General features: G+C 43.3%; 1 protein-coding gene across 3 annotated transcripts in view; it reads right to left on the reverse strand.

The window, feature by feature from the left end:
* npnta (nephronectin a) overlaps positions 1–20,179 on the reverse strand; it is a 69,099-nt gene extending 48,920 nt beyond the window's left edge. For 2 of the 3 annotated variants that reach the window (XM_038981907.1, XM_038981906.1), the window contains exons 1-3: positions 19,864–20,179; positions 12,331–12,431; positions 2,073–2,165 (exon numbers count right to left, since the gene is read on the reverse strand). In XM_038981907.1, the coding sequence (XP_038837835.1) occupies positions 2,073–2,165; positions 12,331–12,431; positions 19,864–19,934 (265 nt within the window). In that variant the 5' untranslated portion in view covers positions 19,935–20,179. Of the gene's footprint in view, positions 1–2,072; positions 2,166–6,638; positions 6,696–12,330; positions 12,432–19,863 lie in introns of all 3 variants that reach the window. The other variant, XM_038981905.1, reaches the window with a different exon arrangement.
* Between the last annotated feature and the right edge of the window lie 3,693 nt (positions 20,180–23,872).

The following is a 23,872-nucleotide window of genomic DNA, read 5'->3' on the forward strand; positions in this document are numbered from 1 at the left end:
TACTTGAATTAACTAACAAAATAACAAAACGCATGTAGACAAAACCTGGACGTAAGAACTTACATGTAACACGAAGAACGCACGCATATGGAAATGACTACATAAAAACCGAACGAACAAAATGAACAAACAAACCGAAACAGTCCCGTATGGTGCAACATAGACAGACACTAACACAGGAGACAACCACCCACAAACAAACAGTGTGAAAACACCTACCTTAATATGACTCTCAATCAGAGGAAATGAAAACCACCTGCCTCTAATTGAGAGCCATATTAGGTCACCCTTTAAACCAACATAGAAACAGAAAACATAGACTGCCCACCCAAACTCACGTCCTGACCAACTAACACATACAAAACTAACAGAAAACAGGTCAGGAACGTGACACTCTTGGGTTTGAAGTGCTTTAAATTGCAGACTCGAATTTGGACTTCAATTTAGATGTAGCCAAAATTTTAATGATCTTTTCTGTATTTTCATTATTACTGGAAAGCGGCCCAATTCTGCCCTACATGCATTAGTTGGTGTATTTCTCTGGACTTGTAGGATTTTCCGACAGAATTCTGCATGTAGGGCTTCAATTGGATGTTTGTCCCACATTTTAAAGTCCAGTTTATTGAGTGGCCCCCAAACCTCACTTCCGTAAAGAGCTATTGGTAGGATTACACTGTCAAATATTTTGGTCCAAATTCTAATTGGGATGTTGATTTTGAATAATTTCATTTTTATTGCATACAATGCTCTGCGGGCTTTTTCTTTGAGTGCATTCACTGCCCTATTAAAGTTTCCCGATGCAGATATGGTCAGACCAAGGTAGGTGTAATTTTTTGTGTGTTCAATGATGGTGTTGTTCAGGGTGAATTTATATTTGTGTTTCTGACATCTGTTTTGTTTTTGGAAAATCATGATTTTAGTTTTTGGGAAATTTACTGCCAGGGCCCAATTATGGCAATATTGCTCTAGAATATTAATGTCCTGTTGAAGACCTTCTTTGGTTGGTGATAGAAGTACCAAGTCATCAGCATATAGCAGGTATTTCACCTCTGTGTCAAATAGTGTGAGTCCTGGGGCTGGAGAATTGTCCAACATGTCTGCTAATTCATTGATATAAATGTTGAAAAGATTTGGACTCAAACTACAGCCTTGTCTCACACCTCGACATTGTGAAAAGAATTCTGTTCTTTGGTTTTTGATTTTTATTGCACACTTGTTTTCTGTGTACATACATTTTATTAAGTCATACACCTTACCACCAAGCCCACTTTGGAGAAAAATAATGACTCTTTTTTTTTTTTCTCTCTCTCTCTCTCTCTCTCTCACACACTAACTGACTAACTCTCTCTCTCTCTCTCACACACTAACTGACTCTCTCTCTCTCCCTCTCTCTCTCTCTCTCACACACTAACTGACTAACTCTCTCTCTCTCTCTCTCACACTAACTGACTAACTCTCTCTCTCTCTCTCTCTCTCTCTCTCTCTCTCACACACACTAACTGACTAACTCTCTCTCTCTCTCACACACACTAACTGACTCTCTCTCTCTCTCTCTCACACACTAACTGACTCTCTCTCTCTCCCTCTCTCTCTCTCTCTCACACACTAACTGACTAACTCTCTCTCTCTCTCTCTCTCTCACACTAACTGACTAACTCTCTCTCTCTCTCTCTCTCTCTCTCTCTCTCTCTCTCTCTCTCACACACACTAACTGACTAACTCTCTCTCTCTCTCACACACACTAACTGACTCTCTCTCTCTCTCTCTCTCTCACACACTAACTGACTCTCTCTCTCTCCCTCTCTCTCTCTCTCTCACACACTAACTGACTAACTCTCTCTCTCTCTCACACACACTAACTGACTCTCTCTCTCTCTCTCTCTCTCTCTCACTAACTGACTAACTCTCTCTCTCTCTCCCTCAGAAGACACCAAGTGGTCTATCCAATCTTAGTGTAGGGTGTAATCACAACGTCATTAAGCGTCATTAAGCATCACAATGTCACAATGTCACAATGTCACGATCACAACGTCAACCCAGTTACTGATCGGCGGTGAGGAAGACGGTCTTACCTTGATTGCAGGTTTTTCCAGTGAAGCCAGGGTGACACTTGCATTTGCTGGGTCCTACGCAGTCTCCATGCTTACACCCGTGCTGGCACAGAGCTGTTTGGGGAGGATTCCCATAGATAGGAAAGAGGCAAGTGAGAAGAGCAATTCCACACTCACAGCCTGTTTTCATAAAGCGTCTCCGAATAGGAGTGCTGATCTAGGATCAGGTGCCCGGTGTCTATGAAATCTAATTGATTATGAGCTAAAAGGCTAAAATGATCCTAGATCAGAACTCTCAGACACTGTGAATACAAGCCCTGGTCTCAGATCAGATGTGAGAAAGCATTTAATCCTGTCTGACTTGTGCAGTAACTTAGTGTGCATTACTGTTGATCTACTTTAATTTATTCGTTTTTTTAGAAAATCATTCAGAAAACATTTTCTTGCATTGTTGGTTAGTGGCTTGTAAGTAAGAATTTCAACGTAAGGTCTACTACACCTGTTGTATTCGGTGCAAGTGACTAATAATATTTTCTTTGATTTGTTGATTTACTAAGTACGACAATGCAAGCACAGCGGCACGTGTGTGTGATACTTGTGTGGGATTAGGGGCGATGGGAATTGTGGTTCAACAATGACCAGAGATAACATTTTCATGTGAAACCATGTTTTCATATAACTTATAAACTGTATTACTGTACAGCGCTGGCTTAATGGGAGAGAGAACCCTGTTTCCTTGTTGATTTTGATCCATTTCAAACCGTACAAGCCCTAAGCGATTAAAACACTTGAACTTTGTGCGAGCACTGAAGCGCTGATTCTCCTGGCTTTGAAAGCGGCTGCACTGATATTTACGGTGGAAAACGGCCAACACAGCTAAACGAGTAGCCTAATACCTCACTATTAGCACGGCGCTAAAGCACACAAAAGCAACCGCTTGCCGTGAACATTATGTTCAGTATCAGGCAGTAGAAACAACATAAAACATCAGATTTTCTGGCTGCTGCTTGTCCGTTGTGTGAAGTGATGTTTAGGGCAACTGAAGGCATTAGGACTTGAGGCAATAGTAATGCTTTACAGTATCTCTGTGTGTTCTGGTGTTGGAGACGCCCGAGTCCCAAATGCTACCCTATTCCCTTCATAGTGCATTACTTTTGACCAGAGCTCAATTGACCCTGTTCCAAAGTAGTGCACTACATAGGGAATAGGGTGCCATTTGGGACACAAACACAGAGCTGGAGGCTTGCTCTGCTTTCTGTTCTGTCTAACTGTGCTGCTCACTGTGTTCACTGCAGCATACTAACCATGGCTGATATACAGGGGCCTCAGCCAACTGGTACTAATTTCCATTAAAAGCTTCATTAAGTCCGTCATAATAGGGACCAATCAGGCTCGTTAATTATCCCTACGGTTGGAGTTGGAGACGGGGGTGGGGGGTTATAGGTGTTTGTGCCGGGAAGCGGGGTGAGTGTGCGTGTGCGCATCATGATTGGACACGTCTGGGCGAGCTCACTTATCTTGTCACAGATTTATTGTGCGCCTGATACCGTCATTATGTGAAGTACAATGTAGAGGTGCAGTGGGAAAGAGTGGAGACTCAACATCATGACTGATGCTTAGTGGAAATAGACAATGGACCTGTACAGAAGGCTAGCTGAGCATTGCTTAACCATAAAGATATAAGCAAGCATGAAAAGTATTTAATTGTGGCACTGCAAGTACACCCTACAGATGTAGGATCTTAATTTGATCACTCTTTGTTGCTGAGAATTGTCCTGCACAGCATGGAAAATGTACACTTGTAGTGTATTCAAGGCTTAAAAAGTCTTCTAAAGTTTGCAATTTACATGTTAGTCATTTAGCAGATGGTGTTATCCAGAGCAACTTACAAAAGCAATTAGGGTTAAGTGCCTTGCTCAAGGGCACATCGATAAGAGTTTTCACCTTTTACATTTCAGAATTCCTCTAAAAAAAATCTCTGTTCATCATAATCCACATAATAATTCACATTTCCTGTTGCTGCAGGATCATTTTCCTGCTGTAGCAAACCGGCTCAAATTAAGATCCTACACCAGTATATAGGTTACCCAAAATGCCCATTCACAAAAGGTCAATTGAAATCGAATTAGGTAGCTTTATGAAGCGTATCATTGCGGCGGTTAAACCTTTGAGCATGGGGCGTTGGAGGTGATAGAGGGATAGTGTTCATATTTCGGCTTGGAACATTGTTCATATTGAATTCACAGCCATTAGTGGGGATTCCTTCACCTGGAGGAGATAGCATTGTGTAGTCTCATTCCACTTTATTAGAATGTGTAACCTAATAGACAAGACAGTGTTAGCCCATTTTCCAAACCTGGGATATATGAGATAGGGTGTTAACGCGAGGACGCAGGTGAGCTGTGAAACCTCTAGATTACGCCCCTGATTAAAAATCAAAAAAGGGTTTGACATATTTTGGCGGGGGGAGTTGAATCAGGGAAACGTCTAAAACTTGTTAGGTCAAGTTCAAGTCCTTATCTGGTCAGCGATTTGGGCCAATTAAAGTCGATGAAATCATTTATTAATACAGCTGACACGGTCACTGTCACGAGCTCTGAGGGGTTTTTATTTTAAAGTTTTTCCACAGAGGGTAGTATGAGGACAAGCATGCTCAGAAGTAACCCATCCCAGGCTGTTGGGTTCAGAGAAAGGTTGGTCTTTTAAAATCTGCGGTGCGGCCCAGGGAAATACCCTGTGTTCATTAGACCACATCCAACGACATGAGGAACTAAAAATGGCCGCCGCAACCGTAGAGGATCAACTACATGCTCCAATTCAACGCGCTTCTCGTTCCCTGAATACCTACTGATGACATCGCTTCACACCAGTTTGCATCAGGCATTCCTCTGGCCATCCATCCTTAGAGCCCCCAGTGTCCAGACTGGAGCCTGAAGTCACGAGCTCTGCTGGTCAGCTGCTGCTAGCAACCTAGCAGTGCCAAAAGCCCTGGTCTGGCCTAGAAAGCCTATGTATATTACAATCGCCAGAACACCCCCCATCCCCAAAGAACATTTTGACGGCAGTTTTAGCCTCCAATATTAGTTTATTATCATCAAGTTCAATCCCACGGTCAATCAAAACAAGATATTTCATTAAATAGTGATCCATTCTGACTACTACATTTGTCGTGACACAGGACCATATGCTGACACAGACCAATCACGAGCAGGCTACGAGGAGGCTCACGCCCGGTGGAGTTGGCTGTCTCAGGCAGGATGAAAACGACTACATCGACCATGATCCTTTGCTAGTTACGGCCACTTTTACCATGATCCTTAACGATGTCTTGGTGCCATTCAGCCCCATTCAGAAATATGGCGTGGTTCAAATTCAAATAGTTCCGGCTTCCATAGGAACACGTGGATGCCGTCAGCGCTATCACCATCTACTGGTTTTAATGTCTACGCTAAGGATGTTGGTCGACTTTTGGTCTCTGGGGGTCCTATCAGATGTTTGTGAACTTCATTGGAATGAGGAAGTATGCTCCAGCTACATTGACTAACTACTGTCACTTGACAGTGTTTGGCAAAGACAGTTGAAATGTTAAGATACAGTATATGATATTGTCAAAATCGTTGTATTTGGGTAGAAGAAAATATGGATATTTTTTTTTACTGTACTGCTTGACAACACATTGCTAGAAAAACCCTTATTTGACAGCGAAGTTCATTTCGTGCAATTCTACACATTTTGCCACAGGGCAGAGAGGAAAATTAGCTATTTTACATCTCATTTCCTAAAATTATATGCATTTGCCACAGGGTGTAGAGAATTTGCATGCAGTTTTTAATATGATACAGTATCTGAGTAAGACTGAATAACAAAATCAATGGGGGCCCCCCGGCTGGTAATTCGACCATGATTACTAAGTTTAGATAGCTGGCCGCTAGACTAACTTACCAATCTAAAATAGTTCAGCTGACATGGCTAATTGAGTGACTATCAGTGACATAACAAGAGAAACACTGCTGATGCACAACCACATTGTTTTATTGCACCTTGTTTATTCTACTAATTTAACTTGCAACAGTCAGTTGAGACCCCAACTGAGCCCCCGCCCCCCCCCCCCCTAAAAAAAATCTAAACAATATATAATCTTTAATCACTGATGTATCCATTTTGAAGTTTGGGAAGTAGTCTACATTGAACTACAATTATTTTACATAGGCTCTTGGTTGATGAAGTTTTCATGTACTAACTAGGCAGATGTATATAGTTTATATAAGGATATCAAACTCACAGGAAATGAATAACTAACACTTAGCCATCTGAGGGCATCACATAGCTCTCAGTCAAGTTGCTGGTGTGAACGCCAAACATCTCAGTCATGCTGCTGGTGTGAACGCCAAACGGGGGCTGCACCAGAGTTCTCAAGCCAGAAGGGGAGGAGATATTTCTTAGCCAAGGGGGGAGGATGAGGGAGAAGGGGGGAGGTGGCTATTAATAAATCAGAGAAGCCAGGATTCAGAGGATGTGTGTGCCTCGCTGCCTTCAGGACCCAGTCTTGCCAAGAATTATTTTAAAGAAATATGTGGAGCAGCTGACCTTGTGGCGGACACCTTATTCTCCCGACTACTCTGTGGGTTAGAGCGAAGACGCCTGCTGCAAAACAAATGTGCAAACACAAAGAAAAGAACATTCCAGCAGGCGTTTTGTCTTGGTTGGATGAGAGAACAGAATCACGGCATGAGAGAGCCAGAGAGCCGTACTCGGGTCTCTTTTTGACGAGTAAAGCATTCTTGAAATGATGCACAAAGCACAACAAGGAGTCACACACATTACATGGTCACAAGCACAGAGAATGGGCGTCGGATGTCACTTCCCCTTCGCAACATGCAATGTAGCTAGTAGCTACATCTTGAATATGCTTACAAACGAAGTGAAAATTAAATTTAAATGAAAGTTAGCATTAGCCGCATGGAGAACGGATGCTTCTCATCACGGAATGTTGCTAGTAGCTAATAGCTTTGTTTGAAATATGTTTACAAATTGGAGTTTAGTTGAATTAGTTACATTGGTGGTCAAATTGTGCCGTGGTGTCCGCAGAGATTATGCGTGGCATCATGCTGGCTAATTGCATGTTTGTGGAACGTTCACATCACAAGCCGAGAGAAGAAAGATAAGGTGTTGAGTGATGTTCAATTCAATTTCCTCCTCCATTCCTTTGATGGATAGAAATAGCACCACCGGCACCACATTTTGAAGGAGGCCGCAGCATATCTTTCTGTGTCTGACAAATAATTGATACAAGTGCTTAGGTATGAACAGATTGATATTTGACAAAGTATTTGATCCTTCCTAGGCCCACGTTGAATTGAAACACAATCTATTGATTTCTCCCTTTCAGAATCCATGTACTTTTTATTACCTTACCTTCCTTGTCTCTTTTACCTCATGATCACTAACAGATCAAACTACATGATTAAGTTTCTATTGAATGGATTTCCCCCATCCAGCTAATATCAGATCAGTGGCCTTGAAGAAAACGAGACAAAGAGAAGCTCTTTAAGACTATTATTACTAATGGGTGCTTAAATAGGTCCTATATTTGGAAATGTGTTTTTTGCATTTCCTCAGGGGTCACGGCCAGGGTATTGGTTAAACTGTATCAGTTTACACATTTTGTCACTCACTCATTGGCTTCCATTACCAATTAAAAGTCCTCTCCTAAGTCCTCTCCTAAGTCCTCTCCTAAGTCCTCTCCTAATCCAAGCTACTTTGTACTTCGAGAGGGAAACCGACTAAACAGTCTCGGGGAAAACTGCACTGAAGATCCGTATCCTCTTGGATTTCTTTACGAAATCCGGGATCAAAGCAATAGACCGGTAAGAGAGAGTTAATTTGGGACTTTCTATTTGGAGGGAGAGCGAGAGAGAGAAAGGAGAGAGAGAGAGAAAGGAGAGAGAGAGAGAGAGAGAGAGAGAGAGAGAGAGAGAGAGAGAGAGAGAGAGAGAGAGAGAAAGGAGAGAGAGAGAGAGAGAGAGAGAGAGAGAGAGAGAAAGGAGAGAGAGAGAGAGAGAGAGAGAGAGAGAGAGAGAGAGAGAGAGAGAGAAAGGAGAGAGAGAGAGAGAGAGAGAGAGAGAGAGAGAGAGAGAGAGAGAGAAAGGAGAGAGAGAGAGAGAGAGAGAGAGAGAGAAAGGAGAGAGAGAGAGAGAGAAAGGAGAGAGAGAGAAAGGAGAGAGAGAGAGAGAGAGAGAAAGGAGAGAGAGAGAGAGAGAGAGAGAGAGAGAGAGAGAGAGAGAGAGAGAGAGAGAGAGAGAGAGATGGAATAGGATGCAACTGAGGAGGCTTCTAGATATTTGATTAAATTCATTAAAGAAATCACAGTCCATCTGTGTCATTTGTTTAGTGTTGGTTTGATTAATTGCAGCTCTTTGCCATCATTTTAGTATAATCCGAGAGCTTGTTATGACTAAACGACTAGGATGTGAGGACTAAGGGAAACTTGTTGATTTGCCAGTGGTCTATTCTCATCCTGACTGTGAGTTAAAACTGAGGGACATTCTGATGTGTATGTAATCATTGGAGATATACTGCAAATGCTTAGCAAGGCAAATGCATCTCTATTTATGGTGGCACTTGGATAAAGTAAAGTAACGCTGCCTGTGATTTAAACCACCCAATCGCATGACATGTCAGTGTAGTACCAATGGAAATGCTTGGCCTATAATAAATATCTCGGTTCTCTCTTTCTGTCCCTCTCTCTCTCTCTCTTGCTCTCTCCTCTCTCTCTCTCTCTTTCTCTCCCTCTCTCCACCATCTCTCTCCTTCTCCATCTCCACTCACTCCCTCTCCCATCTCTCCTCTCTCTCTCTCAGTTGTGGGGACAGGGAGCTTTAAATTCGGGGCAGACCCATTCCAGTTCTCCATTCTTTGTGAGCAGTCACCCAGACCGATCACTGAACTCTTGCAGGGCTGGAGACAGCCAGAACCCGATAGCACCGCCAATCTAATCTCCGGGGCCCCAAAACTGCAGTGGTGTAATCTGTAATCCATGACAACTGGCCTCCCTCCGTCTCCGAAGTTTAAATCAGCCCTACGGCGGCATGATGGAGTACTGATTGAGGTCTCGAGTGATTGGACTCGTGTGGTACGCTCGGTCGGGGGCATTTGAAGGCGTGAGCGAACACTCTGGTTTTTCTCCTATGGCATTGATTTATCACAACGTCTGAGACGGATGGCTGGCGGGAAAACGATACGGTTTCCTTCAAAAACAGGTGGTGGGTAAAAGTAGCTTTTGCCGAGAGGGGGGACGACTCTCCGAGGTGAAGGCGACGTTTTCTCGTACTTGACATGGAATGTGTGAGACTCCTGATGGGTACTTTGGAACAGTGTTAAGAGAAAACAGCCAGATAACACACTGCTGTTTAATGAACAGAAACAAGGTCCTGTCAAAGGTATCTACTCACCCAAAGGACTTTAACATGTCAATCAAACGTCAAGCGGAAACACGGCTTACTCTACTAATCCCTGTCACTGTAGATCTGGTCTATTACTCAATTGTCTAGAAACTCTGTCCTCTCCTTGCCTCCTGTCTTCTCCTTCATTGCACTGATCTGAGAGAACTGACCAGGTGAAAGACAGCCTTATGATGGGCTTGATTCCACCATATTGTTTTCACCTGTCAATTCATTTCAAATCAATGCAGAGGATGGAGCTAAACCCAAACAGAATAAAACAAATATTTGGTCTGATCAATGATGTTATATTCTGTCTACTCTAGAAACTGAGCTAACTTCCTCTTCCTGGTTGATCCAACATGGACAGCTGGGAGGACCTGAGCCAAGCCCAAAATGACCAGGAAGCAACACTTATTGAGTACAGGGATTCCTGCCAACACGACAGCAGAGCTCTTAGCTAACTAGCCTAGCAACATGTTGGTGCCTTGGCTGTCACAAATAATAGCAACCACAAAAGCATCCCATTCTGCCACTTTGTCTTGAGCCTCGTCTCTTGAGTTCCCTCCCAGCACAGTCTTGGTCTGGCTCTAAGTCTGAGTCGCTATGTCATTACCATAACTTGTTTTTCTCAAGCTAGGATCTATGTGAGAATGCAATTACCATATTCTGTTTTTCTTTTCACCTCAAATGAGGAGCGAGGGATAAAGAGGAGAGGAGAGTCAGCTGGCGGCGAGGCAGAATGTTAATCTGACACGATAAGTGGGCCTACAGGCACTAAGGTTACTCAACTCAACACTAACACTCTCACCTAGGGGAGAAGGGAAGGGAACGAGGTCGACCGCCTTAACAGAGCATCTGAAAGGAGGGCCTGATGCCAGACCTAAACCAAGTGAAGGTTATTGAGCTCAACACCCTCGCCTAGGGGAGAACGAAAGGGCAATAAGCGGGCCACCATTACAGTAGCCTGGTCCCAGGTCAGTATGTACTGTCTTGATAGCTTCTCTGGTCATTGTAAGACAACACAAACAGATCTGGGAACCAGGCTACCATAACAGGGCATCCAATGGAAGGCCCAGTGCCAAACGGAAAAAATAGAGCTCAACGTGAAGTAAATACCTTTGGACAGGGACCAGCAGTGTGACATTTTAGTTTAGTCTAAAAACGACAACATGAACAAACACCAAAAAATCTAGCATGATTATAGCATGAGTCATGACAAGTGATTAGCAAAACAACAACAACAACAACAAAACAGCTAAACAAAATGCATATGAGGTGAAAGGTTATGAAGGTCATGTGAAGTATTATAACGATGACATGAAGCATTATAACCCATCCCCCACCCCCAGGCTTCTAGGTTAGTAGATTGACAGAGACGGAGCCAACATGCAGCCCAGCCTCTCTCTGTCTACTCTCTACATGTTGTGCGTAAGTACGCCCGTTGTGTCACCCATCACACTTCCGCAGCCGAAGCAACAGCTGTACCATCATGTGTGCAGCAAGCCATGCAGTGGATCTCCCATTTGTCAGGCTGCTCGACACTTTCAGAGCTCCCTATTAATATCATTCACACATCTCTGCAGGATATAATTACACAGTATGGCAGCAGCCAATACTTCTCTGTTTCCATAAGAGTCAATATTTGTCCATAGGGCTAGATATTTTATTAAGGGTCAATATAATATCAGACGGTGGTATAATGTAATACTGTTGCAAAAAATGTGTTCATTCATACAATTAGGTATATTGAGGCTACTGTAGGCTCATTCTAGCAAAACAAGGTATATTGAGGCTACAGTAGGCTGATTCTAGTAAAACGAGGTATATTGAGGCTACAGTAGGCTGATTCTAGCAAAACAAGGTATTTTGAGGCTACAGTAGGCTCATTCTAGCAAAACGAGGTATATTGAGGCTACAGTAGGCTGATTCTAGCAAAACAAGGTATATTGAGGCTACAGTAGGCTGATTCTAGCAAAACAAGGTATATTGAGGCTACTGTAGGCTGATTCTAGCAAAACAAGGTATATTGAGGCTACTGTAGGCTGATTCTAGCAAAACAAGGTATTTTGAGGCTACAGTAGGCTCATTCTAGCAAAACGAGGTATATTGAGGCTACAGTAGGCTGATTCTAGCAAAACGAGGTATATTGAGGCTACATTAGGCTGATTCTAGCAAAACAAGGTATATTGAGGCTACAGTAGGCTGATTCTAGCAAAACGAGGTATATTGAGGCTACAGTAGGCTCATTCTAGCAAAACGAGGTATATTTACAGTAGGGGCATCCTCTGAATCCATGACTGGATTTACTCAACATGCCACCAAAATGATTCCCTGCACACCTGCATTTACATATACATGACATTTACTAAATATTAATTCACAGCAATCATTTACAATTATCTGTTTACATGGCTACAAGCTTATAATGGGAATCTGCTCACTAGAGCCTTATTCTCGGCTAGAATATCTTTCCCCCAACACGGAAAACTCAACAGCAAATGTCAAGTGTATTTTTCACTTTGTGTGTGTGTACGTCCACGTATGTGCCTATGAACAAGTGTGTGTGCCGTGTGCTCGTAGGTAGAGTGTGTGTTTCAGAGCCCTTAGTTACTATATGTCTTCTGTATAGCACTTTGTGACATCGGCTGATGTAAAAAGGGCTTTATAAATACATTTGATTGATTCTACACTGGTGTTTAATCCTCTTTCTACATCCTAATTGTGGTTAGATCCCAGCAGCTACACCCTGGTAACCCACGGCAACCCCCGTTGGAAACCCTGGTTGCCCCCGGTAACCCTAACCCGGCAGCGGGCACGGTAGAGTTGGCACTACTCACGTTGGCAGTGGCCCCAGGAGCGCCTGGTCCATCCCCAGCAGCAGTCGATGCGGGCGCCGTAGCGACACAGCCCATTGGACGAGGCCATCTGCCGAGGCCACCTGTCAGGAGACAGCTCTATCAGTTCACAGCCAATTAAAATAGACGAATTTAAAAGCCAGCAGGGTCTGTTGGTTCTTGCCCACCATGCCAGGAGAGAGAGACAGAGACAGAGACAGAGACAGAGACAGAGACAGAGACAGAGACAGAGACAGAGAGAGAGAGAGAGAGAGAAGTCTCATTCAAAACAAAGCCCAAGGCACTGACTGACAGACTGAATATATGTTTGTTCATTCTTTACCCAGCACATAATTAAATGTTACTTGTTTTCCAAATGCTAAGCTACTCCCATGTCCCTCAGAATGTGTAAGGAAAGTAAACAAACTTATCTGTGAGCGAGCTGGCACAAAAAACACAGGACATTTCCCAATCAGCATGTTGGCATTTATTGCACAGGGGAGCCATGTTGGTTGGTGTGATGTCAGAGCTGAAGCCTTACGGGTGAGACTACAGAAGAACAGGACCCAATGTAACTAATACGACAAGCTTCTCTCCACATCGGTAATCACTGACACTTTAATCTGTGGGGCCAGGCAGAGACTCACATAGCTCAGAATGAAGGTGTGTGTGTGTGTGTGTGTGTTTAGAGATTAGCCTGCGGTGAGTTATCATTGTGACGTTCATAATGTGATCCCCCCCATCTTCAGACTGGGGTGTATTCAGTGATGTGAAATGTTCTGAACATCGCAGATAGAATTAAAATGAATAGATCTGACACAATGGCATGACAGACAGTCCTATCTGCTCTGCACACCACAGTTCTATCTGAACGTCACAGTTGAACAAGCCCCTGCTCTGAGTGCTAATACCAAAGGACGTAGAGGCGTCATGAGCATCGACTGTCTGTGTGCCAACGTCCAAATGAAACATTATCAGAAGCAGAATGTCAGAATGTCATTTGCTATTAAAGAAAGTGGGGAATGATAATGCCATCTTTCAGAAATTGGAAAGAACATGAGGCTAGTGCCGTTTTCATCCTGGCAATGGGCAAATACCTTATGACAGTTCTTGTATGAAAACCAGCCTAAATTATGTTTCTGTGAACTGACGTTACGTTCTGTTCTATTTCAGAGAAATAGCTTCTTGGCAGAGTAGAGTAGGATTACTTATTTATCTGTAGCGGAAGCACAGCACAACATATTTTTAACAGGAAATAGAGAAAGATTAAGCCCATTTAAGGATGCCTCGGATGGGGACAACTATCAGAGCATGGTGTTCTGTGACGTTAGCGAAATGAATCAGAGACAGTAGAAATAGAATGAACAGAGCTGACATAATTCTAAATTCTACATGACACAGAATCATCTCCATTCTAGACAATTAATTTATATCTGAACGTTTTGTAACGACAGAGAGATCAAGGTTCTGATGCTTGTTATCGAACCGAAGGAGCCAAAGGTGTCTTGAAAAAAAACACTTGGCATAAGGGGCGTCTTGCCTTGCTCTATCGTGCCTCAGCATTGAGGGCTGAGGAGACTGAGATTGACGTGGTTGTGCATGCGGGACACGTCCTACCCTCCTGCTAGCCCATCCAGTTAGCCTCCATTGCCAAAACTCTGGAAATGCTAATGTCTGCCCCCGCTGCCAATCACTTCACAGGAGAGAAAACCTGATGGAAGATGCTAAGTGGAAATGGCAGGACCAGGGAAAATGTTTGTACGCAGCATGGCTGGCAAGGAGAGAGAGAGAGAGAGAACAAGAGAGAATCAGGAGCCCTGAGCACAATCCAATAGGAGACACATTGGGAATGTTAAGGAGAGAAATAGGGAGAGGAGGAGAGAAGAGAAGAAGGGAGGAGAAGATAAAGAAGCAGAGGAGAGGGCTCTGGAATTGATTGCCAGACATGATTGTGAATTGGGGGCCGAGAGTTACCGCACACACACACAGCAGGACCACTGACCAGATGGAGCCACAGGTCACCCACCCACACACACACACACACACACACACACACACACACACACACACAACAAACACACAACAAACACACAACAAACACACACACACACACACACACAATGAGCACCTGGTCAGATACAGGGATATCGTCCCATTGCCACAGCTTGCACTGAAAACACATAAACCCTCTGCTGATAGCTAATAGCATGCCTTGCTAATAACTATCAATATTGAATGTAGATCAACGGGTGAAAAACATCATTAAAATAGTTGATTAACACATAATAACGAGGAGGAAGAGTTGCTGCAAATTGGTCCATCATCGTATTACTAATTTAAACATAACTCCTTGGCTGTTATTATTCAGGGGTAATTTTTATCCACCCGCGTAAAACTAATAGGGCCTAAAAGTGATATGATATTGCGGGCATAGCCTCGCCAACTGAGTGGGAGGATGATAATTGGTTTGCCTGAAGCGTTTTAGCAACACAAAAAGTGGCAGTGTAGTCGACCCTGTGCGGCGGGCAGGCAGGGCGGCAATGCCAACGAACAGGCGATGATGCAAATGAACTTTGAGCGGCACCTCATAAAGAGACGTGTGATGCCATGCCAGTGGAACAGGAGGTGAGGTGGGAGGGAGAGAGAGAGAGAAAGAGAGAGAGAAAGCGCTCTCTGTCACTCTGTCTCTCTCTTTCCATCTCTACCACTCTCTCCCTCCATCTCTTTCCCTCTCTCCCACCATCTCTACCACTCTCTCCCACCACCTCTACCACTCTCTCCCTCCATCTCTACCACTCTCTCCCACCATCTCTACTACTCTCTCCCTCCATCTATACCACTCTCTACCTCCATCTATACCACTCTCTCCCTCCATCTCTACCACTCTCTCCCTCCATCTCTACCACTCTCTCCCTCCATCTCTACCACTCTCTCCCTCCATCTATACCACTCTCTCCCTCCATCTCTACCACTCTCTCCCACCACCTCTACCACTCTCTCCCTCCATCTCTACCACTCTCTCCCACCATCTCTACTACTCTCTCCCTCCATCTCTACCACTCTCTCCCTCCATCTCTACCACTCTCTCCCTCCATCTCTACCACTCTCTCCCTCCATTTCTACCACTCTCTCCCTCCATCTCTACCACTCTCTCCCACCATCTCTACCACTCTCCCACCACCTCTACCACTCTCTCCCTCCATCTCTACCACTCTCTCCCACCATCTCTACTACTCTCTCCCTCCATCTCTACTACTCTCTCCCTCCATCTCTACCACTCTCTCCCTCCATCTCTACCACTCTCTCCCTCCATCTCTACCACTCTCTCCCTCCATCTATACCACTCTCTCCCTCCATCTCTACCACTCTCTCCCACCATCTCTACTACTCTCTCCCTCCATCTATACCACTCTCTCCCTCCATCTATACCACTCTCTCCCTCCATCTATACCACTCTCTCCCTCCATCTCTACCACTCTCCATCTATACCACTCTCCCTCCATCTCTACCACTCTCTCCCTCCATCTATACCACTCTCTCCCTCCATCTCTACCACTCTCCATCTATACCACTCTCCCTCCATCTCTACCACTCTCTCCCTCCATCTCTACCACTCTCTCCCTCCATCTATACCACTCTCTCTCTCCATCTATACCACTCTCTCCCTCCATCTCTACCACTCTCTCCCTCCATCTATACCACTCTCTCTCTCCATCTATACCACTCTCTCCCTCCATCTATACCACTCTCTCCCTCCATCTCTTTCCCTCTCTCCCACCACCTCTACCACTCTCTCCCTCCATCTATACCACGCTCTCCCTCCATCTCTTTCTCTCCCTCCATCTGTCATAAAACTGAGCATAGCTCTCGGCTGTTGGAACACGGCAGAATCATGCACACAACCGTGCTGTTATAACATGATTTATCAAAGTAGAACTGAATTATGACTAGGTCAGTTATACACTACGGTATGTTGGAGTGATGTCCCATCAAATTCCCCATGTAAAATTCATATTGTGTTATTACTGTAATCATTCTGAACACGGTGCATTGTAGAATAATTGCGTTGACGGCAGATCAGATAGATGTATGTCTTTATACTTTTTATCCATGTCTATGTCTGACCATCTGTGTATGAATAATACTTAATTGCAGTAAGCTGTGAAGGAACTGAAGCACAGAATTATCACGTTTGACATTCCTTTGGTGCCTTGTCAGGAAAACAAACCACTAGACAGGGTCTTCACAACAGACGCTGGGGGAAAGTATCCATGTTAGTCCATCATCTAGCCCAGCGTCCGTCCGTCCGTCTGTCCGTGTGTGTGTGTGTGTGTGTGTGTGTGTGTGTGTGAGATAGGCCAATCTCTGCTGTTTGACAATGAATAGGATGACATATTGCTCATATAGCAGCACCCGACACTTAAATGGCACTAAGAGACATAATTATATTGCATGATAATAATCCGTGTCTTAAAAGTGTCCCTCAGAATGATGAGAGTAATAATAACAATCCATCTATGGCTGCAATGTTGCTTGACAGTGACACACACACACACACACACACACACACACACACACACACACACACACACACACACACACACACACACACACACACACACACACACACACACACACACACACACACACACACACACACACACACACACACACACAACCTTTGCATACACATTTAATCTAAATACCTGAGGACAAGTAGCACACTCATGTTAAAGAGAGCATCGCTTCATAAATGTTCATGAAAGTGGCTCGCTTTTATTCTGAAAACGACTAGTACCACACACTTCTATAAGCACCGGTTGACAAGTAGCTTTTTTCACTAGTCCTGCTGAATTACTTCGACCAATATCCAGGAAAATGGCTTGCTTTCTCTGTATACACTTATTCAAGTATTTTAACATCAACCCTGGAGGCTAACATAATGTCTGTCTATTTTTGAAGGTCTAATGTTGTTAGAATATACTAGGGATGTTTGGAAGGAGAGTGAGGACATGGTTTGGAGCAGTAACTTGGAGAGAGGAGGATTGGAATGTATTGGCTGTGTCTGGAGCAAAGCAATGTAGCGACATCATCATAGAGCGATAGCCTCCATGAGTAGTGGCTATTTAAAGGGAGAATCTGGATTTTTTTCCAAACTAGGATAAGATATCTCATCCAAGCTGTTCAATGGGCTGATTAATGGTCTGACATACAAACTCAGGATTGTGGCTTTAAAAAAAGTGAACTAGTCCTTAAAAAGTTATCTGATGTGTAGTCTTTCATCGAGGCAAAGTGTTGTGACCTTACCTCAGCTAGCCCATTTCCTGATTACAATTCAGAATCACTTACAGACCACATCACAACAAGATTAGCCTAGCGCCATTTTTCATCCTCGGACTAAACATTACTGACAACAATGTTGATGAGTAATGAAAACCCCTCAACAAGGAATTACAGGTACAGTTAATCTGTAATTAATCAGGCCTGTTTTGAGCCAATTTACCACTAGGACAAAAGGACCTTGCTGTGGCTGGCCAGTGAGCGGTGACGGCCCCTCAGTTGCTAGTTTAACCCATTAGCTCTCTCCTCCAAACAGCTAGTTCAGATAATAAATTACTTTCCTCCACAGCGTTCTCACGGGACCCTCTCCCTATGAATTTAGATTGAAGTCAGCAGGCCAGGTTTATAACCGGGGAAATAGGCCAATAATGACCCGCGTGACTAGCCGCGCTCCATCAGAGTGTGACGCTAATTACGTATGCTGCTCGTTTAATGTAAATTATCATTATGGGTTGGGCAGGGAAGGGCATATATCAGCACAACTCACCAGACTGGGACCGTGGCCCTGTCACAACACACTAACATTACCTAACATTAGACACTGTGACCAAGAACCTGGAGTAAACATCCACAAACACATACAATCACTCACACACTCTCACCTTCACACACACACACCCCAACCCGTGTTTAACGAGACAGGTAGGAAAGTTCAGCCCTATCAATCCCTAAGAAATATTCTATTGTCTCTGAAACCTTATTTGTGTAAGATATCAGTGAGGTATGGATTGTGCTTAGGGCTCAGTCTGTCTGACAATAATAAATGGGGGTGCAAAACCAAATTAAAATGCTTGACTGCGTTCCCTATTGCAGTAATATCATGTCTTAGAAATACTCTCCAACTCTATTTGTCTCACTCTATTGCTATTTGTACAGAGTCTAATCCAATTATAGTGTGAGACCTGAAACTCTATCCTATGGAGATACAGAATAAAGGTTGTCTTCAATGCACCATAGGACCAGCACTCAGATTGAGGATCCAATCCGAAATGCCACACTATTCCCTATATAATGCACTACATTCGACCAGGGCCCATTGGGAACTCCACAGGGACTAGGGTGCCATATAGGATGCAACCTAGCCTTCAGTTCCTCAGTCTACTGTATCACTCTCCCAAAGGAAACAGCCTTTATGATGATGAATACTGCAAGGCAAGTGCATTGGAGCCAGTCCAGTGAAAGTGAACCTGCCTTATTAATAAACAATCTTGAAAAGGTATCCTGAAGGAATACATATCTGGAATACCAGAGGGCTTACTGTGTATATAGGTAGAAAAAAGTATATAGGTCATTTTATATACAATGACCTAAAATGGAATTCGTGAGTATGATGTTTTTATTACTGCTTATTAAGAGCTGTATAACATTCATTTTATGGAGAGAGAGAAAAAATGACAGCTGCACCAGATAAAGTAGATGTAGATTTCAATCTCAGGAACATTCTTTAGATTGGGCACTTTTCTCCTTTCCAAATACTTCACCGGATTCGTGTTTGGACATGAACCACCCGGCAAGGTAGGTGCTGTCACCGTGTTATCAGCTCATTGAGAGGGAAATCCAAGCAACTGACTTTGACCAAGAAAGTAGGCTGCTGGCTACTCAGGTTTGGTAAATGTAGGCCTAAACACAGAAACACTGTGTATTACCAAAGATGGTGAAGAAACGCTGTGGTATTCGGCCTACGTACTAACATAGACCTAGTAAATCCGCATAAAAAATGCCAAACAAAAAGCAACAGCAAAAACATTACAAACATTTATTAATGTTCTTTTTTTTATATATAAAAAAGTACACCATTCATTCGAGATAAAGAATGATGTTATTTTTTATGAAAATAAGGGAGAAGAAAATAGATTATACTGGTATAGGTCTATTCCTTCCACTGTACGTCGAGTGCGACTACAGCCCGAATCATTTCAGCACATCAGCAACATTTCAGTCTATGCATTGCAAACTCATACGCTCACTATGTGGAAGTCGCGTTCATAGCATTAGGAATTAATAGCATCTCCGTGGTCACATTAACCCTCTTTTGAAACTCGCTCAGAGTTTACGAGAGCAACACCTTCTCCACATTCCACAATCACCAACGCAATTTGAACACTTCTAAAAACAACATAATTGATAGAATGGCGAGAAAAAAAATTACACAAAAATGTAGTCTTTTGAACAAGATGTGTAGATGTGTGCACTTACCTGCCGTCATTCTCAGCACTTGCCCCTAAACAGAAACCGTACAACACCATCAACTTTATCCATAATTCCATGGTTAGGGGAATGAGCGCACACCGCGCTTGCACTCCTAAAATCCAAGTGAAACGTCGGACTGTACACTGCAGTGTTCAATTGTTAAAACGAAACGAAACAGCGGAGATGTGTTCCCTCCCAACGTTAAACACGCACTGGCATGAGAGGAGATTCGCTGTTGTCCTTCAAACGGACACCGATCCTTTAAAATGTTTCGGAGAAACCAGCCCGTTGCTTCCTCGAGAAGTGACCCAGCGCGTGTGGAGCGGAGTGCACTCTACTGGTGTTAAATGGGCCCCGCAGGTTCCTTCTCTCTCGGTCTCTCTATCTCTCCGCACAAGTTCACTGGGCTGCTACCCAATGAAAACGCTTCAGCGCAGTCGGAGCGCGCACTGCTCGTCGATGACTGTTGTGAATACACTGATGCTAGTCATTTGTCGTGGTATAGTGCTGTGCCACTTTACGCAGAGGTAGGCTGGAAATCCATAGATTAAAAAAAAATTGCAAATTGGCGACGGTCCATTTATTCATTAATTTGGGAGTCCCAGTGAGACCAAGATCTCTTTCACAAGGGAGCCTTTCCATGTGTGATATAGGTTGCACTCACGCACTGGCTGTGCATACTTTGGATGGCTTAATTAATTGCATAGCCTGCTCAGACACGCAGTACCATCGCCCACCCAGTAATAAGGAGTTCTAGCCTCCTGCCTACACACCCTGTACATAATTTACAGCACAAAACATACTTTAGGACTAACTTCTGAGGGAACCCAAAGGTATCATAATATTTGCACATAAATGAACAGATTGTGCTTTAGAGGATAAACGTTGAAAAGGTCTCAGATAATACTTCACTGCAAATCCACCCATCCTTCAGTGACATCAACCCTGAATTGAACTCCCAGGCTAGATATTTGGCTCAACATTATAAATGTATTTAAAAAAGACAGTTCAATTCACTTTTGCGCATAGTCAATCATAATTAATCACAGAGGTACATATAGTTACATAAGGATTATATATATATATATATATGATCGGGCTGAGTTAAAACCTACACTCAGAATAAAAGGTTCTGGATAGAACCAAAAGGGTTCTATTGGTTGCTTCATATATGGCAACCCTAAAAGGTTCTGTGTAGAACCCTTTTGTAGTCTTTTGATCAGAAATCCATTGGGTTCTTCTTCACTGAACCAAAATTGGTTCCATATAGAACCCTTGTGTTCCATATAGGCTTTTATATGGAACCAATTTTGTTTCTATACTGAACAAAACTATAAACGCAACATGCAACAATTTCAATGATTTTACTGAGTTACAATTCATATAAGGAAATCAGTCAATTGAAATCAATTCATTAGGCCCTAATCTATGGATTTCACATGACTGAGCAGGGGCGAAGCCCACTGGGGAGCCAGGCCTAGCCAATCAGAATGAGTTTTACCCATGAAAGGGCTTTATTACAGACAGAAATACTCCTCGGTTTCATCAGCTGTCCGGGTGGCTGGTCTCAGATGATCCTGCAGGTGAAGAAGCCGGATGTGGAGTTCCTGGGTTGGCATGGTTACACGTGGTCTGCGGTTGTGAGGCAAGTTGGACATACTGCCAAATTCTCTAAAACGAGGTTGGAGGCAGCTTATGGTAGAGAAATGAACATTCAATTCTCTGGCAACAGCTCTGGTGGACATTGCTGCAGTCAGCATTGCATGCTCCCTCAAAACTTGAGACATCTGTGGCATTGTGTTGTGAGACAAAACTGCACATTTTAGAGTTGCCTTTTATTGTCCCCAGCACAAGGTGAACCTGTGTAATATGCCACACCTGCCACACACATATTATATGGAGACAGAAACAAACATTTTACCTTATTATAAGTAGACATAATTGCAAATGATTAAATCCTTCCAATTGAAAAAACCCCCGATTTAGTTACGAATTGAACTTTAGTTAAATGAGTTGACTCTTCACACGGCATGATTTCACTGAACAACAAAAGAAAGGGAATATTGAATGATCCTCAATGATCCATCGCATCTCCCAAAAATGTTTTCAACATACATCTGTAAAATGATAGTCTAGAAACTAAAGCTTTGGTTGTCTTCCTCTCAGGTTTCCATGTCTTCTCCCTGGACCTCCTCAAAGTCCACCTCTTGAACATTAGACTCTGAGGCCTCATCTTCACTGTCACTTTCCAACCTTGATGAGGATGGCTCGTTGTCAGGCTCAAAAAGCCTCAAATTTGCCTGGATAGCCACCAATTTTTCAACCCTTGTATTGGTCAGCCTGTTGCGTGCTTTGGGGTGTGTTCCCAAACAAGGACCAGTTGCGCTCTGAGGCGGCTGATGTTGGTGGGATTTGGAGGATGATGGAGGCAACAGGTGAAAGAGTCTCAGATCCACAATTCCCTTCCACCAGGTGGCTGATGAGATATGTTGGCACAACCGCCATATTGCATCTCCATCCCAAAGCCCTTGCTTGGAAGTGTAATTTGCCAGGCTGCCAACAACCTTGCCCTCACCCAGGCCAAGGTGGCGAGACACGGTAGTGATAACACCATGGACCTTGTTAATCTCTGCACCAGACAGGATGCTCTTGCCAGCATACTTGGGGTCCAACATGTACGCTGCCGCGTGTATGGGCTCCAGGCAGAAGTCTTCATGCTTTTTGATGCATTTCAGAACTGCAGTTTCCTCTGCTTGGAGCAACAGTGAGTATGGATTAGAGGTCGACCGATTAATCGGAATGGCCGATTTCAAGTTTTCATAACAATCGGAAATCGGTATTTTTGGGCGCCGTTTTTTTTTTTTTACACCTTTATTTAATCTTTATTTAACTAGGCAAGTCAGTTAAGAACACATTCTTATTTTCAATGACGGCCTAGGAACGTTCTGCCTCGTTCAGGGGCAGAAAGACAGATGTTTAACCTTGTCAGCTCGGGGGATCCAATCTTGCAACCTTACAGTTAACTAGTCCAATGCTCTAACACTGATTACATTGCACTCCACGAGGAGCCTGCCTGTGCCACGAATGCAGTAAGCTAAGGTAAGTTGCTAGCTAGCATTAAACTTATCTTATAAAAACAATCAATCAATGACTGTCATTGCTCCAATGTGTACTTAACCATAAACATCAATGCCTTTCTTAAAATCAATACACAAGTATATATTTTTAAACCTGCATATTTAGCTAAAAGAAATCCAGGTTAGCAGGCAATATTAACCAGGTGAAATTGTGTCATTTCTCTTGCGTTCATTGCACGCAGAGTCAGGGTTTATGCAACAGTTTGGGCCGCCTGGCTCTTTGCGAACTAATTTGCCAGAATTTTACGTAATTATGACATAACATTAAAGGTTGTGCAATGTAACAGGAATATTTAGACTCATGGATGCCACCCGTTAGATAAAATACGGAACGGAATAAACGTTTTGTTTTCGAGGTGATAGTTTCCGGATTAGTCAAAGGTATATGGTTTAGAGAGAAATAGTCGACGCGTTATAATTCCTGTAATAACTTGCGGCTGAACTTGAAAGGGGTTCCTTCGTTATTTTACCGTTCATGTCTTCCATAGAGAATGTCTTGATCTACTTCAAATAAGGTCTGTGTTTCATGCAGGCTTAAACCGCCTCGACGTTTTGATACCCGTGTAAATCTCACTAGGATAAGGTAACGTTTGTCAACATATTTTCATAAATCCACTCTACAAAAAAAATGATCTTCGCTTATATTTAGCCAATATTGATCAGAGTTACCTTGTCCTATGGATATCTACAGTTATAAAATTGGCAAGGTGGGTGTAAGCCTACACGAAACACAGACCTTATTTTAAGTGAATCTAAAAATATCCTATGGAATAAATGAAGGAACCGCTTTTCAGATTTTGCTAGAAGGTGTCATGGGAATTATGACTCGCACTTTGGTCGTCAATTCTTACCATGTCCATTATTAAAATAGGATTTCC

Source organism: Salvelinus namaycush, chromosome 42 (genome assembly GCF_016432855.1).
Source record: "Salvelinus namaycush isolate Seneca chromosome 42, SaNama_1.0, whole genome shotgun sequence".
Classification (NCBI taxonomy): Eukaryota; Metazoa; Chordata; class Actinopteri; order Salmoniformes; family Salmonidae; genus Salvelinus; species Salvelinus namaycush.